The 20,962-nt window shown below is 37.1% G+C and overlaps 1 protein-coding gene across 1 annotated transcript in view; it reads left to right on the forward strand.

The window, feature by feature from the left end:
• Window positions 1–20,962, forward strand: part of LOC5574714 (nuclear factor of activated T-cells 5) — a 429,601-nt gene that overhangs the window by 24,327 nt on the left and 384,312 nt on the right. Inside the window, exon 2 of the mRNA XM_021839021.1 lies at window positions 10,274–11,312. Coding sequence (XP_021694713.1) covers window positions 11,042–11,312 — 271 coding nt within the window. The 5' untranslated portion in view covers window positions 10,274–11,041. The remainder of the gene's footprint in view (window positions 1–10,273; window positions 11,313–20,962) is intronic.

The raw sequence follows: 20,962 nt of genomic DNA on the forward strand, positions 1-20,962 counted from the left end.
TTGCAACAGGGATAGGACTATTGTGTTGCACATTGATTAGTTGGGGTGGTAAATGAGGGTGTAGCTTATCAGAGCGTCTGTTCTCCATGTTAGGATCGGCTAATCATCGTCCTAGTGCCAGCGTGGAACTCTAAACAGTGCTGTGCACGATGATCCTCCGGCGAGACAGGGGGTTGGTGCAGGCCTTACAAGCCAGCCGTAAAAATCATCAGTACAGGAAGCAAACAATGTAAATTCGGACCGGAACAATCGGCATAGACCCAGGCATCGAAAACGGACTAGCGATTGGAAACTCGGATCATGGAACTGTAAGTCTCTCAATTTCTTGGGAAGTACCCGCATTCTTTCCGAATTATTGAGGGTCCGCAAGTTCGACATCGCAGCGCTGCAGGAGGTTTGCTGGAAAGGGTCGACGGTACATACGTATAGGGATGGTTATACCATCTACCAGAGCAGCGGCAACAGACATGAGCTGGGCACAGCTTTTATCGTGATGGGCGAAATGTAGAGGCGCGTGATTGGGTGGAGGGCAATCGACAACAGAATGTACAAGTTGAGGATCAAAGGCCGTTTCTTCAATATCAGCATAATCAACGTGCACAGCCCTCACCTAGCAAGTGACGATGACGATAAGGACGCTTCCTACGCGCAGCTGGAACGTGAATACGACGGCTGCCCAAGCCATGATGTCAAAATCGTTATCGGAGATCTCAACGCTCAGGTTGGCCAGGAGGAGGAATTTAGACCGATTATAGGAAAGTTCAGTGCTCACCAGCTTACGAACGAAAACGGCCTTAGACTGACTGATTTCGCCGCCTTCAAAAGCATGGTCATATGTAGTACCTACTTCCAGCACAGCCTCCCGTATCGGTACACCTGGAGATCACCCCAGCAAACTGAATCGCAAATCGACCACGTTTTGACTGATGGAAGACACTTCTCGGACATTATCGACGTCAGAACTTATCGCGGCGCAAACATCGATTCGGACCTAGTGACGGTTAAAGTGCGACAACGACTCTCCGTTGTGAACAACATTCGGTACCGACGCCCGCCACGGTACAATCTGGAACGACTCAAGCTACCCGAAGTCGCAACTGATTACGCGCAAAGCCTTGAAGCAGCGTTGCCGGAAGAGGGAAAGCTCACCGAAGTCCCTCTTGAGTACTGCTGGAGTAGTCTCAAAGCAGCCATAAACAACGCAGCGGAAGGTGCCATTGGGTTCGTGGAAGCAAATCGACGGAACGGTTGGTTCGACTGCCTCCAGGCGGGCTTCAACATGCGGGTCACGACCTTCAATAAATCCAGCCAGTTCATTTGTTTCGCTGACGACGTGGACATTGTCGGAAGAACGTTCCAGATAGTTTCTGAACAGTATACCAGGCTGAAACGTGAAGCAGATCGGGTTGGATTGAAGGTAAATACGTCGAAGACGAAATATCTGCTGGCTAGAGAAACCGAGCGCGATAGAGCTCGCATAGGCAGACGCGTGACGATCGACGGGGATGAGTCCGAGGTGGTGGATGAATTTGTCTACCTCGGATCATTGATAACGTCGGATAACAACTGCAGCAGAGAAATTCGAAGACGTTACTTACTTACTTATTTGGCTTTACATCAATTATCTTGATAAAGCCTCGCCAACAATATTTCGCCAATTCCCTCGGTTCATGGCCGCTTCTCTCCATCCTCGGCTGTGACCCACGCTCTCCAGGTCCTGGTGTACCTGGTCAATCCACCTAGCTCGCTGCGCTCCACGCCTTCTTGTTCCGACCGGATTCGTGGCGAACACCATCTTTACAGGGTTGTTGTCCGGCATTCTTGCAACATGCCCTGCCCAGCGTATCCTTCCAGCTTTAGCTACCTTCACGATACTGGGTTCGCCGTAGAGTTGAGCGAGCTCGTGGTTCATCCTTCGCCGCCACACGCCGTTCTCCTGCACGCCGCCGAAGATCGTCCTTAGCACTCGGCGTTCGAAAACCCCAAGAGCTTGCAAGTCCTCCTCGAGCATAGTCCACGCCTCATGCCCATAGAGGACTACCGGTCTTATGAGCGTTTTGTACATCGTGCATTTGGTGCGGGGGTGAATCTTTCTTGACCGCAGTTTCTTCTGGAGCCCATAGAATTCGAAGACGTATCATTGCCGGAAGTCGTGCTTACTATGGACTCCACAAGACCTTGCGGTCTGTTAAACTTCACTTCCGTATTAAGTGTACCATGTACAAGACGCTAATAAGACCGGTAGTCCTCTACGGGCATGAGACGTGGACAATGCTCGAAGAGGACCTGCAAGCGCTAGGAGTTTTTGAACGACGTGTGCTTAGGACGATCTTCGGCGGAGTATGTGAGAACGGCGTATGGAGTAGAAGAATGAACCACGAGCTTGCGCAACTCTACGGTGAACCCAGTATCACGAAAGTCGCCAAAGCTGGAAGGGTACGATGGGCGGGACACGTTGTGAGAATGCCGGACAACAATACCGCAAAAATGATGTTCAACTCAAATCTGGCCGGTACAAGACGAAGGGGGGCGCAACGAGCTAGGTGGTTTGACCAAGTGGAGCAGGATCTTGGAAGGGGGGGGGGGGGGGGCGATCGAGGAATTGGAGGTTAGCAGCCATGGACCGAGTTAGTTGGCGTAACATTGTGGCGCAGGTCATGTCTTGAAGGACGTAGAGCCAGCAAAAGTAAGTAAGTATTGATTAGTTGGGAATTCCACCGCATGATGGAGCTATCACAGAAAACCTTATTTTCTAATCCCCCCAATTTTATAATATTAGAAAATTATTTTACAAGATATTTGAGAAAAAATATGTGCGAAACAAACAACTTTGGATACGCACCAATGTGTGAAAAAAAAAAACTCGCAAATTGATTCACTAACAAGTTACAACTATCGAAGTTCTCTGGGGTCATATTGACCTCAAGGGGCAGACAGAGAGTTTAAGGAATTTCTCTAAAATTTGCTTCAGGAAATCTTCGAGCACTTCAATGTTACTACCTTCAGTAATTTTCTCATGAATTACTTTGAACAAAGTCCAAAGACTACCTCCTAGAACTTCCTCCAGATATTTTCCACTAATTTTTCAACCGAATTCTTCAGTCGTTACTCTAAGAGATCTTCCAATGATTTCCACAGATTTTTTTTTCCAAGAAAACCTGCAAAGATTCATTCCAAAGTTTTGGTAAAATTTGTTCAAGGCAGAGGCGTCGCGTGGCCTCATTGTCAACCTGTGCACTTCTAAATTAGTATCATTTTATTTTTGTCATTATTAGGTATACCGCGGATTCTAAATATTTTTAATAATAATGTGTGTTCAAATATAATTTTCTTCTAATTTTTCAGTTGTTTGAAAACGTTTAAGATAACATATGCTATTCGGGTTGTTGAGTTTGATTTATCAATTAAACCAATAGTTTTTCTATTTTACCAATTTTTCATGATTATGGGCAAATTGTAAATTTGAACATAAAAATAATTCTAATTATGCGGGTCATAAGTAACGATTTCAGCAGCACTGACGAATAGAATAACTGTTCAGTAACGATCAGTACTTTTTTTTTCATTTCAATTCAAAAATAACCACTTTCTAAGTACATCTTGAAGAAAAGTCAAAATGTGTTTTCACATTTCAGTTGTGAAAAATAAATAAATAAATAAGATACTCAAACATTATTTACATTTTTGATCATCTTAGAAATTGAAAATAAATGTTTGAGCTATCAAACATACTTCAGATTTTATTATTTTCTTCTTTATTTGTATGAAAAATATAGTAAAATTTTTATTTTGAAAATTGACCATACTTTTTTTTCTATCAAACTAATGTAACAAAAATATTTCAGGGTGTTTTTTTTGAAGATTGTGATTACATAATAGTAGCATTCCTAACTATAGGTCGCTTTGTTTCTATTCGCCCTACTTCTTCTGTTTACCCCGTTTTAGGAAATCTTAAAAAAAATACAATATCGGTTTCATCGTGTAGGGTCCATAGGGGCAGTATGGTCCACCTAGGTAAAGGTTCTTGAAAAGCATAGAAACACAATATAATTTAATCGTTCCATACGCTTAATTTGTAGTTTGAAGTATCTTTTTTCATACCATAGTTGTGTTTTTTTACACTTAGAATTCCGTTAAGAGTTTTTTTGAAAAACAATATTGTGTGTGTGATTTTACTTATCCTGCTTAGTGCACGCGTCATGAAATATGCTGACTTTTAAAACATACTACAAAGGTGAAGATGCTGGGGTTTACGAAGGACGCGACCGCTCTTGAGTTAGTTTTCTGGTTGTCATCTGATTGGCCACCGTAAGTACCACCGTGCTAATGCTGCATGTTATCAGCGCGTGTTTTAACCAGTGAACAACAAAAAGCAACAGCGTGAGTACTGAGTGCCAAGCCAACTAGCAAAAACTTCCTACCGCCAGCCGCCAGAAAAATCACGCTTGCACTTCACACCACAAGCGTGAGAGCAAGCAAAATGGATCTCTCTCGTGGACTGATTTCTCTCCTCTTGTCTCGCCATCCGCACGCTCGAACTGATCAAATTTGTTGTAGCAAAACTGTGCACCGGCCAGAGTGGACGCTTTGGCTACTAACACACTGGCATTTGTAGTTCAAAAAGCTTTCTACCACATATGCAGGATTGCGTGTACGATACAAGGCAGCGCGTTTCCCGATGAGAGTGCACGCGTTGGTTTCCATCGTCACAGCAGCAAAGTGTAGCATGGAACAAAATGTTGCGGAGCATACATCGCGCGAAGCGCGTTAGGAAAATTAGGTCTCAGATCGCATGAACCAGCTATTGCATTTCATTTGCTTAGCAAAAATTTAATAATTGATAGGTGAAAATTATGTTGCAACCTATCAGGAATAGAAAAAAACATGAAATGGGATAAATTTTGTTGGAAGAATTATTATATTGAACTCCAAAAGCAGTCATATTGTAGGTGGTTTGGATGAGCGAGTTGCCACCTGTGCAGTGCACATGTTGCACATGCGGACGCGACGCCTCTGGTTCAAGGATTATTTTTAATTTATTTTTTTAAGAAACCCGAGAAGAATTTTTACGCCGTTGTATCTACGGTTATTCTAAAGAATTGCTCCAAAAATTCGTCAGGGGGGTTATTCGAGTGAATCTATTAAGAACATTTCAAATAATTCCTTAACTTTTATCTGTATTTCATAATTGAGTTTCCCTAGATTATTTTTCTAGGAATTTATCCAGCATTTTATCCAAGAATTACTGGAGCTCTTCCAAACATTTTGCAATGAATTACTCAAAAAATCCCCATGGCATATTCAAAAGTTTAGTTAACATTACAGCTTTTTTTTTTTTTGTTCAAGAAATCCTCCGATCATTCCTACTCATTTGTTTTAGGATTTCGTTCTATGTTTTTCCAGGAGTTCCTTCACAAAATCATGCGGGATGTTATCCAATTGATTCAATCGATTTTTTTCTTTTGTTTCATTTATCTCATCAAATAATTTGGAAAATCTTGTAAAATTTCCTCAAGAGTTACCCCAAGATTTGCTTAAGGAATACGCCACGATTTTTTTTTTTCATCAATTTCTCAGCTTCCAGGAAAATTTAATTCACATTTCATTAAAGAAATACATAGAAAACTCCTCGAAGAATGCTTGTAATTTTTTTGAAAACTCCTTCAGAAATCTCTTAAAATTATTTGATGACTTCACAAAAAAATCTTAAGAGTAATCTTTGGAATAATTCCTGAAGGTTTCCTTAAAGAAATTTCAAGTTAAAATTTTAAAGAAATTTTGAGGGACAATTTTATAGAAAATACAGAGAAATTCTTTGAGACATCTGGAGTAGTTTCTGGTTGAATATTCCAACATGCTTTAAGCGAGAACCTTGGAGGATGTTCTAAAAAAACTGATGAAAGAATCGCTGGATAAAAACCTGGAAAATTAAGGTTTTCTTAAAAAAAAAATCAGAAATAATATATGAAGGAATTCCTGTTGGAATCTCTGAGGTATTGTCAGTGGTTATTTTTTTGAAAATAAAAAATCCAGGCTTTATTTTGATATACTCAAATTATTATTATTATTTTTGGGAAGAAAAAACTTGAAGAGATTTCATGGGAAATAATCACAAAATGAACTTTGAAAGAAACAAGAAAATCTCTCAAATAAAGTTATTATCTATCTATTCTTCTAACCTGGAAAAATTATTCGTCGTAACGTCACGAGAAATTTCTAAAACAAGTTTTTGAAATATTCTCTGATAAATGTCTGGTCGTATCGAACTCTTTTCTCTTGGTTACTGTTAGGATTCGTTTTTTTATTCCCGTTGGTCTCTTTCTGGTTCCTAAACTACTAAACTCTTTTGACAGGAAAGTTTTTTTTTTTAATTTCTTATGTTCAAGGCACTCAGCCGCTACCTGAACTATGCTTCATGCACAATTTTTGAAATTATTGGAAAATATTCAATTTCAGAAAAAAAAAAAAGATTTTGGGAAAGAAATCTGGAATTTAAACAACTTTAAATTAACAATTTCGTAACAATTATATGATTAACCTTTTTTTTAACCCACGTCTCTAATCGACTATTTCTTTACGAAAAAGGCGTTTTCATAAAAATTGCTTGAACAAATAGGCTAAATTATTCGAAATCAGCCCAAAAACAAATTACTTGTTTTTCAATAGAAAACATATTGTTTATCAATAGTTTTATTATTGGAACAGTTAATTGAGTGTTGCGTTAATTTCATGTGTATAGAATCATATTTATGTAACTATTGCATTGTATTTATCTGATTCAGTTTTCAGTCTTTGTCGAAAATCGATAGAGCCCTTGAGCTACCATGGGAAAGAGAAGGTTAATTTAGAACTCTTGAACATTTTCGAATGAAATGTAACAATGTAACAAGCATACTGATACACTTGAAAGGTCCGTTAAGTTCACGATGATGAACAAAGCTCTTACAAACGAAATCAAAGACTCCATCATTGGCAAACAAAATTCATTTGAACATATGTTCTGAATTATGAGCTGAAGTTCTGAGCTACACCACCCAGGATTTCTTACAAAACTATTTTATGCTAGTCTATCTCAATATTCTAGGCTACATCAGTCAGTCCAGGTCTCCGAACTGAGTCGTTCAAGAATTGAACTAAATCAGATGAAGGTGTTGAGCTTAATTATCTTAAAGCTTCCAGAGTAAACTAAGTGATGGATTTTGAGTTCAAAAAGCTCACGTTAAAAATGTCAGAAAAACATAAGACATTAGAGCTAAGCTAACTTAGTATGCTCGGCCAGAATAGCTACGAATTTTGATCTACAGACAAGCTTACAGTTCAGAGCTAATCTGGTTCAACATTTTGAGTTAATCATCACGTCAGGCAATCTAGCATTCTGAACTAATCTAGCTCAACTTGCTGAACTATCTTTCTCATAATTGTAAGCTAAACAAGCTTTGCATTCTGAGCTAATGGAGCTCAACTTTTTGAGCATTCTGAGGTAATTAAGCTCAGTATCCTGAGCTTATCTAGCTCATAATTTTGAGCTACTCTTGCTCAACATTCTGAGCTAATTTAGCTCAGCATTCTAAGGTAAGCCACCTCAGCATTTTGAGATAATCTACCTCAGCATTCTAAGCTAATCTTGCTCAGCATTATGAGCTTATCTTGCTCAGTATTCTAAGATAATCTTGCTCAGTATTCTGAGCAAATCAAGCTCAGTATTCTGAGCAAAGCAAGCTCAGCATTCTGAGCTAATCTTGCTCAGCATTCTGAGCTAATCTAGCTCAGCATTCTGAACAAATCTAACTCAGCATTCTGGGCTTATCTAGCTTAGCATTATGCATTAATCTACCTCAGCATTCGGAGCTATTCTAGCTCACCATTCTGAGCTAATCTAGCTCAGCATTCTGAGCTAATCTAGCTCAGCATTCTAAGTTAATCTAGTTCAGCATTCTGAGATAATCTAACTCAGCGTTTTGAGCTAATCTAGCTGAGCATTCTGAGCTTATCTAGCTGAGAATTCTGAGCTTATCTACCTCAGCATTCTGAGTTAATCTTGCTCAGTATTCTGAGATAATCCTGCTCAGCAATGTGAGCTAATCTATATCAGCATTCTGAACTAATCTATTTCAGCATTCTGAGCTAATCTAGCTCAGCACTCTGATCTTATCTAGCTCAGCATTCTGACCTTATCTAGCTCAGCATTCTGAGCTAATCTACCTCAGCATTCTGGGCTTATCTAGCTTAGCATTATGCACTAATCTACCTCAGCATTCTGAGCTATTCTAGCTTACCATTCCGAGCTAATCTAGCTCAGCATTCTGAGCTAATCTTGCTCAGCATTCTGAGTTAATCTTGTTCAGTATTCTGAGATAATCCTGCTCAGCAATGTGAGCTAATCTATCTCAGCATTCTGAGCTAATCTATTTCAGCATTCCGAGCTAATCTAGCTCAGCACTCTGAGCTTATCTAGCTCAGCATTCTGACCTTATCTAGCTCAGCATTCTGAGCTAATCTACCTCAGCATTCTGAGCTAATCTTGCTTAGCATTCTGATCTTATCTTGCTCAGTATTCTGAGCTTATCCTGCTCACCATTCGGAGCTTGTTCAGCTCAGTATATTGAGTTAATCTAGCTCAGTTTTTGGAGCCAATCAAGCTCAATATCAAGAGTTAATCTAGCTCAGCATTCTGAGCTAATTTGGGTCAGAATTCTGTGCTAATCTAGTTGTGCATTCTGAGCTTACCTAGCTCAGAATTCAGACCTAGCCTATCTCAGCATTCTGAGTAAATCTAGCTCAACATTCTGAGCTTATCTAGATCGTTATACTGAGTTTATTCTAGCTCAGCATTCTGAGCGAATGTAGTTCAGAGTTTTTGCCTCATTCAGATTAGCATTCAGAGTTTATCTAGCTCAGAGTTCAAGCTTATATACGCTGCCGTGCAAAAGTTTAGTTTCACCCTCTTAAAACATAAAAAAGTGTTTTGTCTATATCTCCACACGTCCAATTGAAACTCTCTATGGTGCACTCGAAAGGCAATGAGTCATTCTTACTTCGTCTTTATTTTCCCAACAATTTTTTTTGGATTTTCTGTACTAGTATTCTGTACTAGTCATCGTGCAAAGTTTGGGTTCACCTGAGCCGCACACAAAACATCTCTGCCATTTTCCAACCGATTTTAATAGTTTATAATTTTTTCAAACGCAAATAATGGCACGTACATGATTGGTTTCACAGAATTTTCGTGTTTTAAGTAAATTTAGGTGAACCCAAACTTTTGCACGATAACTTGAAGTTTTTTCAGTGCGTTGTTTGAAAAATGTCACCGAAGTTCAAAAATTGTTTTTTGGAAAATTACCTAAGAATAACTCATTGCCTTTCAAATGCGCCAAAGAAAGTTTAAATTGGACGTGTAATCACAGAGATATGGACAAAACTATTTTGTATGTTTTTCAGGGGATGCACCCAAACTTTTGCACTGGAGTGTATCTCAGCATTCTGAGCTAACATAGCTCAACATTCTGAGCTAAACTAGCTCAGCATTTTGATATACACTAGCTCAGCATTTTAAGCTATACTAGCTCTGTATTCTGAGCTCAAAAGCTCAGCATTCTGAGCGAATCTAGTTCAAAATTCTGAGCTAAACTAGCTCCGTATTCTAAGCCAATCTAGCTAAGCATTCTGAGCTAAGCTAGCTCAACATTTCGAACTGATATGGGCTAATCTATCTCTGCAACTAATGTATTTTGAAATTATGAGTTGATTTCAGCACTCCGTGCCAATCTAGCTCAGTATTCTGAGCTAATCTAGCTCCACACTCTTGCTCAACGTACATTGATCTGGCTTTTATAGGGTCTGTTCATAAAATCCTTCAGTAATACAGATTGAACGATGTACTAGTTCAGGGAGCAGTACATATCCAATTAAAAAAAGGTCCTCAAACAAAATAATACACAAAGAAATGGCTCATCATGCACGCTCCGAAATGTTCACTCGAAATCGAACGCTCCTGGAATTGTCTTTCTTGTTGTTTTCCAGCTTCAAATTATTGAAAAATAAATTAGAGGAATGATTTTTTACCAATTAGAAGCATTTCCAGCAAAACCATCCGATGTCCTTCTCCCAAAAAGTTTCATTGATATTTGGGAGAATTTCGCCACCCCCAATCCATCAATTTCAATTAATTTAATCGTTCGAATCAATATTAAAACGAAGGAAGAAGTCATCCTCGCCTGCCGATTTCTAATTCCATTCCTCTTCCTCTTTTTTGTTTTTTTTTTTTCTCCCGCAGATACGACCGTCGTCAGCATCCGGTGTCAGCGTGGCAGTAGGCGGGTGCGAAACCAGAAAAAAGTGAAAGTTTGCGGTCATTAAAAAGTTCTGGCGGACGAACGGCCGCAACAAGTGTTTGCGGTGTGACAACGTGACTACCGAACTTCATATCGTTCGGAAGACAAAAAGGAAACAAGTTTCAAACGAAAAAGGACGAAGAGAGAGCGCGCGGGCTCCGAGAGAGAAAGAGAGCGAGAGCGATAGAAGCTCACCGAGAGAAAAAGTGGGGAATAGAAGAGAAGATAAGGACTTTTATCGCGGTTTCGGGAGTATCCTTTTGTGTCGCGTGTGTGGGAATGTGAGTGAGCACTCCACGAAGCGTCGGTTGTTGGTGTTCGTGTTCGTGCGTGTGTGTGCGTGTTGTTTACCAACGAAGAGAAAAAAAACATCAGTTTCAGGTATTTAGTGATAAACGCAAGGTCGCATTTCGGGTAGCAACCTAAGTGATAACATCTGTTTTATCGAGAAGAGTGATTTGTTGCCTATTTTTCGGGGAAATTGTACTATGGTGAAGAGGATTCAGTGAAGGAAGAATCATTATCCTAGTAACCCACTTAGGAAGAACCTAGCAGTGAAAAGTGAACGGCCTACTGTGTGACCGAATCGCAATTGTGCCAAGTGAAAGTGAAGACGTTTTCTTTAATTTCTCGATTTCTAATCCAAGTAACCCCTGTCAGTGCCTTGTAACAAGGGCAGTATTGTACTCGTGAAAAGCTACAGACGAAGCATGCTTTTGAAATGCCAATCATCGCCCTCGCTTAAACGTGTGTCGCAGGCGGGTCAACCCGGTTCGGCAACAGCTGGTAGCTCCGGCAGTGGCAATCAATTCGTGTCCGGATTCGGTGCCAGCCGTCAACCAGTGACAGGGGTGGGCAAGGGCAAGGGAAAGGGCGGCAAGAACATACGGAATGCTGGTGGTGTAGGTGGCGCGAGCAACGTTTGTAGTGGTGCCGCCACCCAGAGCGTAGTGAATCCTGGAGCAGCCGCCGGGGTAGCAGGTAAGCATGGCCTTTAAATGTGTTTTAAACTTTTAAGACAAAGGTATGGTTGTGTAGAATTATGGCGTGTGAAAAGGATCTTATAGGAAACGCAAAGTTGTAGTGGTATGCGAACGGAATTCCTATGATTCATCACCATAGTTCAAACCAAATCATCACATCCTTATCACAGAACAACGTAAGGTTCGTTTGTGATCTTGTAAAGGATTTTGATATATTTATGGTCTGATCATTACTGTCTCTGAATTCTGAGCTAGAATAGTTTAGTATTACGAGCTTAACTTTTTCTGTGCTTTAAGCCAAATTTGCTCAGGGTTTTGAGCTTAATCAACTCAGAATGTCCACAATAGCTCAGAGTTCTGTACGTAAGTGTGTCTGGGTTCTGAGCTAAGCTAGTTGAGGAATCTGAACAAAATTATCTTTGAGGAGTCTGAGTAGAGCTCGATTGAACTTGCATAATATCTTAATCATAACAAATCAAGGAGTTTGAGCAAAACTGGCTCATGATTCTGAATTAGATTAGCTTAAGATTCTAAACTTACGTTGCTTCGTATTCTGGATTAAACTATTTCTTTATTGTAAACTCTCCAAATGCAGAGACTCATTATTGCCGGAAGTCGGATGGACTCCACAAGACCTTGAAGTCTGGTAAATTCACCTCCTTACTAAGTGCAACATATATCAAAACCTCTATAAGACCGGTGGTCATCTACGGGCACGAGAAGTGGATATTGCTTGAAGAAAATCAAGCGCTAAGAGTTTTTGAACGCTTTGCTTATGTCCATCTCTAGCGACTATATGAAAACGGCGTATAGAGGAAAAGAATGATCAACGAGCTGACGCAAATCTTTGGCAACCACAGTATCGAAAAAGTCGCTAAGGCTAGACAGGTAGGCAATGGGCGGGGCATGTTGCAAGAATGCCGGACAACAATCCTGCAACTATGGTTACTTAAAAAGACGCAGAGGAGCGTCGTGAGGTAGATGGAACGAACAAGGCCTAGGAATCGTATGACATTCGAGAAACTGAAGACAATCAGCCCTATATCGAGCATAACGGTGGTAGGTCATTTGGCATAAAGTCGTTTGGCATAAAGCCGTTAGGCATAAAGTCGTTTGGCATAATGGTCGTTTGGCATAATAGTCGTTTGGTATAATGAGTCTGAAACCAAGAATTTCTTAAGATGAGATTCGTTTTTACGTTTCTATTGAATCTTTCTGATGACATCAGGCTTGTTGTGGAGTCAATAATTGACAATGGTTGATACAAAATGTCACTTTATTCTACTATCATATGCTCTTTAATAAACTAAAGCATATTAGGAAAGTTATTGTCAATAATATTTTATAATTTATGCAGAAATTACCTTTCTTTCAAATATTAATTCTTCTTTGAGTTTCGCTTTTGGAATAATTTTTTGCACTGAAGATTTTGATATATTTAGCTCTAATTTACCCTTCTTTCAAACATTGGATTTTTTTATAATATGATGTACCCAAATTATAGGCATAAAAACTGTGGATTTGAAATTGAAACAAATTTTACCTTCTTATATACATAGGCTGTTCTTTAAAGATTTCTTTATTTTTTAGACATTTTGTTGTTCCCAACTGACAAAATGGCGGCAATTGATAACAATGATCTATTCAAGTTATCAGCGAAAAGAGAAATCGATTGCTGCAGTTACTTTGATGGGTTGTGCTACTTTTCCCGAATGTCGTTACCTCGAACGCCAGTATCCCGAATACCAGTTCCCCGAATATCCCGCTTCAACAAAAAGTCCACTTCCCCGAAAAGTTTGTGGCACTCATACTTGTCGTAACTTTAAACATTTCAGGGCCATCTGATATGCACCATTCTTTATTTAATTGGCGGTTCTTTCGAGTTTTACCGTCCTGAATATTTTTCCACCATGAGTACTGGAAGGATTACCTTCCAGTCACTAAAGACTATTATAGCACCTATTTGAACTGCATCACTTTTCGGGGAAACGAGTCATTCTAGGAACTGGCATTCGGGGAACCGACATTCAGAGAAACGACATTCGGGGAAAAGTAGGACAAGAGCTATAACAGGGTGTCTACTACCTCGAAAAACCTGGAAAACCTGGAATTATCAGGGAATTTTATTCAACCTGGAAAAAACCTGGAATTCTCAGGGAATTTCGATCACAATCAGGGAAATTATTTTGAGGCAGTAATTCATGGTATAATGAGTTCACGACAAAGGATTTAAGCGTCAAAATTCAGAGCAACTATTATTTGCAAGAAAGTTCTCTTCAATCGTAAAAATGCGGCTGTGCCGCTATTTGAGTTTAGCAATAACATATCTAGGGCCGGTAGCAGGTTTCTTTTTAGAGAATTGGTCTTTATTTTTATGCAAATCTCTAAAAAGTTTATTTTTGATGAAAGCTCTCAAGTCTCTATTTTGACCAAAATGGTTTTCAAAGCTTTTTTCTCCTAATCTTGATTGCAGATAATTATGATGCAAAATTTCTTCTCATATTTCTCAATAACAGCTTCAGGAATTATCCTAGTGGTATCTCTGGGATTTAATCTACAGTAGTATCCGAAACTAATACTGGATTCTCTTCAGAAATTCTTCAAGAAATGTCTCTACCAATTAATTTAGTAATTTTTCAAAGTTGCTTTAAGGAATTTCTCCAGAATTTGCTTCAGGAAATCCTTGAGCACTTCAACATTACTACCTTTAGTAATTTTCTCAGGGATTACTTTGAACATTTTTTTAGATATTTTTTCACTAACCTTTCAACCGAATTTCTCTAGTCGTCACTCTAACAGACTTACCAAAGATTTCCACAGATTTTTTTCCAAGGGAATCCGCTAAGGATAATTTCAGAGTTTTTGCTTAAATTCGTTCAGGCTTCATTTTTTTTTTTTTTCAACAAACGCGACAAGAATTTTTACGCTATTTTATTTACGGTATTCCAAAGAATTGCTCAGAAAATTGCTCGAGGGATTATCAATAACATTTCAAGTAATTCCTTAAATTCGACCTTTGTTTCATTATTGAGTTAGATTTTTTTCTATGAATTTCTCCAAGGATTACTGGGGTTTTTCCTAACATTTTTCAATGATTTATTAAAAACACAATCTAGTATTCAAAACATCATTTAAGGTTCCACACCAGTTAATACTTCAGCAATTTGTTAAAGATATCCTCCGATTATTCCTACACATTTTTTATGGATATCGCACGGTGTGCTGAAACACACATATTATCGAACTTGCATGAACCTCCGATCTTTTTCCACTAAAAGTTATCCTTAGTAGTCAAAATAAGCTTGCGGCATTTTAAAAAATCTTCCATCGGCAAAAATTTGAATAGATTAGATTTTTGTATTTTTGGCCCTTCCCCATACATGGGTTCATAGGAGATTATTAGATTTACACTAATATGATGACTTTTAACGGCTCAAAGACCAATTTGACATATCTTTAACATGAATGAATTCTTAGATGTTTTAAATTAAGCATCATTTCCTACATACACTCACACAATGTGACCAGCCCATGGTGGTATGCCGTATTTTATATAATGGAAATTTCACTTTCAACTTCAGAAAAGCTCATATGAACGCTTTGTATTCTTCTTTCTAAATCAAATCAGTAATATTTTACGTATGCGGCATAGTTTTCTTATCAGAATAGGAATTCCTAGAAATGGATACACACGGCAGTATAGGCTGTATTCATGTGCTTATCTTGAGTCTTGAAAGAGGGTTCGCTATAACATGATTAACAGTAAATGGCTTATATAGCCTTAATGTGGTCTCAAACTCATCGTGATACAAGTTTTGTGCAGTCACTAATCTACTCATATGCAATACGCACATTATATTTGGGGTTTGATGTGCCTGGTTTTGAATAAAAGGGCTCGATTACTTCGGATCGACATTACGTCATCACTCCAATTATTTGTCATAAGATGAACGTAATCCCGCACTTTTATTCACGACTTTGCACTTATGTAGGGCAATAGACACAACAATTTCAATATCCAACATGGACACATACATTTTAGTATCGTAAAACGAGGTATCTTTGACAATGCGGGTAACTGTGATAGTGCGGGTTCCGCGACGTACTAAAAGAAATAACAAAAATTATGTTATTCAAACGAATGCGAATTTAAGGAGTATCAGTGTGACACTTCATCTCGGAGCTGTTTTCGTTCCAATCGAGAGTATTTGAGGCTTTATATTCGAATATTAAAAAATGATGAGATTTTAGCACTTTCAAAACGCTCACAAACAATATGTTTTACTATCACTATTTCATTTTTTTTTTTGTCGGTAGCGATAGGGGTAGTACTGGCACTTTTAATCTGCCCTAAGCTCCTTCCCAGCATTTGCTTTTATAAGCCTCTATTGCGTTCATCACACAGACGTTCCTAAGCAATGTTGCTCAAATGGTCACTGTGTACCCTAGCAGCAATCAGCCCTTACCGTAGTTTTGCAGTCTAGTAGTTCAGACTACTATCAACCTATGATAAGGCCCGAAATGCTACTAGAGTGGTTGAAGTGAAGAACGAAATAGTTTTATTAAAAGGTCCTCATTCCCCATTTCATTCCATCACTCACTATCGACACTATCACGTATACCACTGAATATCACTCATCAACTTTCGTATAACACTTCAGATATATTATCCATTAGGTATATCACATTTCACTATCACAACTACAAATTTTCATCAAAATTACATTACACCATTTTCATATAAATTCATTGTTATTATCATTTACCATCTGTTATCATTACAAAGTAATTAAAAGATATTCAATTTATTTTTTTATTATTTATCTACAGCAACATAAATTACAAAACTACGATTTAGCACTACGATCAAGAAAGTTACAGAAAAAAATATCACTTCGATCCATTCTTTTGCACTCACTGTCATTATAAAATCATACATGTGTGAAGAACTAGGCCATAGTGTTTATCTTCAGAGAAATGATTGCAAAATGTATTATGACCATTGTTAAACTAGTAGGGTCCATATAATTATTATTTGTATATTTAACAAAACTACCACAATCACTTCCAATGCCATTTTCAAATTTTCATCACAATGCATTTTTTAAACATCAATATTAGCACCCTCACAATCACTAATTTCATAACGACGAGTGTAACGCAGAGTTTTACCAAACACACATTCTTATGTTGCATTATAAAACGATTGAACACACGTTGGCTTCGAAACTTAACCACCATTACTGATTAGTACAAAGGATTGTACAGCTCGTGTAAACGAACTGAACCATCAACAACCAGCACAGGTTTATAAGTAACTAATGAGCCCTGGCGGTCCCTCCGTTCGAAGAGGACCTGATAATATGCCGAAACATATTAACAGATCCTCCGCCTGAATGCAGCCGTTTCATGAAAATCATGAACCGTTAGAGGTGTGCCAAAGTATTGGTAAGGTGATATGTTTCACAGACGGGTATTATTATGGTGCACCTTCTACTTTGGCACCGTCAAACCCTGTGTTCTTGGCCAGGGATTTTACTATCACTATTTCTCGAAAACTTATTCTAACAGACTCAAGTCAAAAAAGTATACAAACTTACTTTATCGATTCTACGTGTTTCGCAGACGAAATTCTACACGTTGCGCTCTGAACCAACTCGATTTTTCACTTTTAAAACGTTTAATTTCCGGATTTACAAAACGACGAAAGTAAGATTCTCAACTTTCGCAACCTAACCACTACTTTCGCCGCCCCGCTGTATGGAGAGACAAAGTGACTTAACCACGAATCAAAACAAAACACTACTTGAGCCGATTTTACACTGGTAGAAAAACGTCGAAAGTAACTGAATAAATCGGCTTATCATTTTGTAATATTTTTTTTGTGGGAAATAACAGGAACTCCCTAGTTTTTGAACGCGAGCTTAATGTATGCAAAATTTAAACGATGTACACGGCGAAAAAAAATTAAAAAGTTGATTAATTTTAAAACAGTTTTAAAAGACAGGTTGTGATTCTTCTGATTTAATTTTCTCAAAACCATATGAAAGTTACTTACGTCGATTTGAAAAAGTAATCGAGATTTCATGAAACTATAAAAAGTTCGGTACGTATGCTTGATGGCCTAGCTATAGTAGAACATGAATCCGGTATCAAACCTCATAACAAAAAACAGTTTTATAATTCAGAATCATTTTTGTAATCAAAGTCACAAATTCATTTAATTCGATTTATACTTATTCATGTTCCAAAAAAGATTGATTTATGGTGAATTCAATGTCGAAACATGATTATCGACAGATATCTATTAAGAGATATAATTTTATACCCATTATTATCAACTCATAATGGTGTTTGTCATGTTTGTTTTGACTCAAAACACTTTTAAAAGTGTTTTTTTGTTCAATAAATTCTGTATTTTAATTTATAAAATCTAATCCAGTATCTCTATTAACATTCTCCAATCCAATTCAAACTGTGATGATGTCAAGCAATAGTTTGTTGTGGATATGCATGTGCTTATCTACTCATCGAACCGTTATGCAATCTTTACAATCAATAACTCACATACCAGTGCTTGTTTTATAAATAAAAAAATAAAATATTTAGATTTTCTCTCAAAACACTATCTAAGTTACCCCGTTTTATGGTATGTATTTAGTTTTAAGTATGTGAATGTAACTAAGGATACGTTAATGATGTGAAGTTTTAGCAAACGCACCCAAACAGCGGCTGCAAGATTTCAAAAGAATTCTGCATGTAAACGTTACAAATATTATATAATATTGTTACTCATACAAGAAATATAAGACTATCATAGATTTTTATTTTTTTATTTTCACATCTTACATTTTCTGTATAAATCTTGTATATGTATTTTACAATATTTGTATGCATTCTAGTTTTGAATGTAGACACACCGTATACAGGTTTGCGTAAAATCTTCCTCCATCTTTCAATCTAAACAAATGTGAATACCAAGATCAGCTAGAGTGAAAATACCATACAAAATCGAAACAGTACATTGCCCTATATAATTGTATGGCTATTTATTTTAATAGCTGTATATAATTATTTAATTGTCTGCTATCTTAATAAAGCTTCATGTTCAATAACGAACTCCAATGATTTCAATTATTCAGTAGAATTGAAAACATTGATGAAAATTTGATAAGTTGTAGTATGTTTACCTTAATAAATTTATGTAAAAATGCGATGTCGTTTATAAACGGCATACCACCATGGGCTGGTCACATTGTGTGAATGTAGGTAGAAATTATGCTTAATTTAAAACGTCTTGTAATCAATTCGTGTTCAAGGTATATCAAATAAGTCTTAGAGCTATTGCAATGCATCAAAATTAGTGTAACTCTAATATTCTCCTATGAACTCATATATGGGAGAATACAAAAATCGACTTTTTTCAATTTTTTGCCGATGAAAGATTTTTTAATATTCCGCAAGCTTTTTTTGACTATCAAGGCTAACTTTTAGTGAAAAAAGATCGGAGGTTCATGCAAGTTCGATAATATGTGTGTTCCAGCACACCGTGATCGTCTTATGTTTTTCCAGGAGTTTCTTCGCAAAATCTTGCATTATCCAGAGATTCAATTGTTTTTTTTTTCCTTTTTTATATTATACTAGCAATAATCTAGAAAATTTTGTAAGATTTTCACAATAGTGTGTTAATTCTGAAACCCTTATTCATCAAAGATGACTTTAGAACTTACAAAAGTTTTAACATAAGTTACCCTAAGATTTGCTTTAGGAATAGGTCACGGATTTTTTTTTTCAACAATTTCTCAATTTTCTGGAAAATTTCATTCACATTTCCTTGGAGAATACTTGATTTTCTTTTTTTTTTTTGAAAACTTCCTTGAATTATTGGATGACATCCCGATGAAATTTTAGGAACAATCTTTGAAGTAATTCCTGAAGGTATCCTTAGAGAAATTTCTAGTTAAAACCTTAAAGAAATTCTGAAGGACTATTTTGTAGAAAATCCTGAAAAATCTTTGGAAACATCTGGAGTAGTTTCTGGTTGAATATACCAACATTTTCAAATGGGAGTCTTGGAGGATGTTCTAGAAATAACAATGGGACAATCACCGGAAAAAATCCTGGAGGACTAAAAGCTTTCTTGAAAAAATATCAAAAATAATATATGAAGGACATTATCATAATACATAATACATAACAAACATTATCACGATTCAATCAATCTGAAATATTTTAAAGAATTTTGATTTTTTTGCAGGTGTATGTTTACTTGCGAAAACATCGGTAAACTTAGTTTTTATTTTACCAGTTAGTCACAAAATCAAATTAAATTTCACTTTTGCGCCCATGAAGCTGTCTTAGGTTTCTAAATGTCCCATGGATGGTGCATAACCTTTTTTTTTTCTTCAGAACGCATTTCTAAAACAACTTCCAAGAAGAAGCACACTGATGCATTTGAAAGTTCCGTTCAGTTCACGATGATGAACAGAGCTCTAACAAACGAATTAGAAGCCTCCATCATTGACAAATAGAATTGATTTGAATACAACTCAGAGTTTAAGTTCATATTGGAATATTGGATATTGGAATAGCTTCGGTACGGGTTAAAAATGTCTTGGAGTTTATAGATTGCTATGAAATGAAAAACACTTGAAAATTTGGCATTATTTTGTTTCAGCCATACAAAACCAGAGTATTTCTTGCACCTGGAATTATTTTGTTAAACCTGGAAAAACCTGGAAATATCAGGGAATTTCGTTTCGGTAAACGAGTAGACACCCTGTATAATTCTGAACGCAATTTTTGATGCCTTTTCGTTTTATTATGCCGCAATAGTTTTTGGCGTCCAATCTTTCATTGATTTAATCATAAATTTTACCTTCTTTTAAAAATAGGCTGTTCTTTATATTTATACTGTTTTAAATTGTATTATTTAGTCAAGCTAAATGTTCGCCATTTATTTATTTCGCAATTCTTGCAAGATGTGCTGTTAGAATAATAATTACTTTAGAACCTGTAAATATTCAACGTATTTTTGGGCAAACACAAGATCTCCTTTCAAGATATGCTGGAAAAATATTATTTTAATCACAAATTTTCCCTCCTTTCGATAATAGACAGTGTTTTTGATGTACTCTTTCAAAATTAAAATTTATATTGAATCGTTCAAAAGTTTTGCCACATATATTTTCTTTCAAAAATGTTTTGTTCATTTGAGTTATGTTGTGAGAAGATATTAAGTGTTAGAGCCTTGAACATTTTAAACAAAAAATAATCTGCTCTCGTATATAAGCTATTTTTGCATAATGCTGCAATAATAGATCTTTGGATAAGAGCTTTAAATATTTTGCAAATAATTTTTTCCTTCTTCTACCAAGTAATTTTCACGTACAAACTGGGATAGAGCTTGATCTGCAGCAAAATATGTGCGTTCCCTTTATAAATAACTGCGAACTTTCTTTGTCAATTTACTATTTTCAAATATGTATATCGCAACAACTCAACGATACTTTATGTTGTGGGATGTGGAGAAAATTATTATTCCAAAAAGATCTTCCACCAGACCCGACACGAGTTTTGTTTAGTTATGCTCTCTAATGTCACTACAATTTTTGACATTCATAGCTTGCATTATCTCTGAACAACCAC

The sequence above is a fragment of the Aedes aegypti genome, chromosome 1 (assembly GCF_002204515.2).
Source record: "Aedes aegypti strain LVP_AGWG chromosome 1, AaegL5.0 Primary Assembly, whole genome shotgun sequence".
In the NCBI taxonomy this organism is placed as follows: Eukaryota; Metazoa; Arthropoda; class Insecta; order Diptera; family Culicidae; genus Aedes; species Aedes aegypti.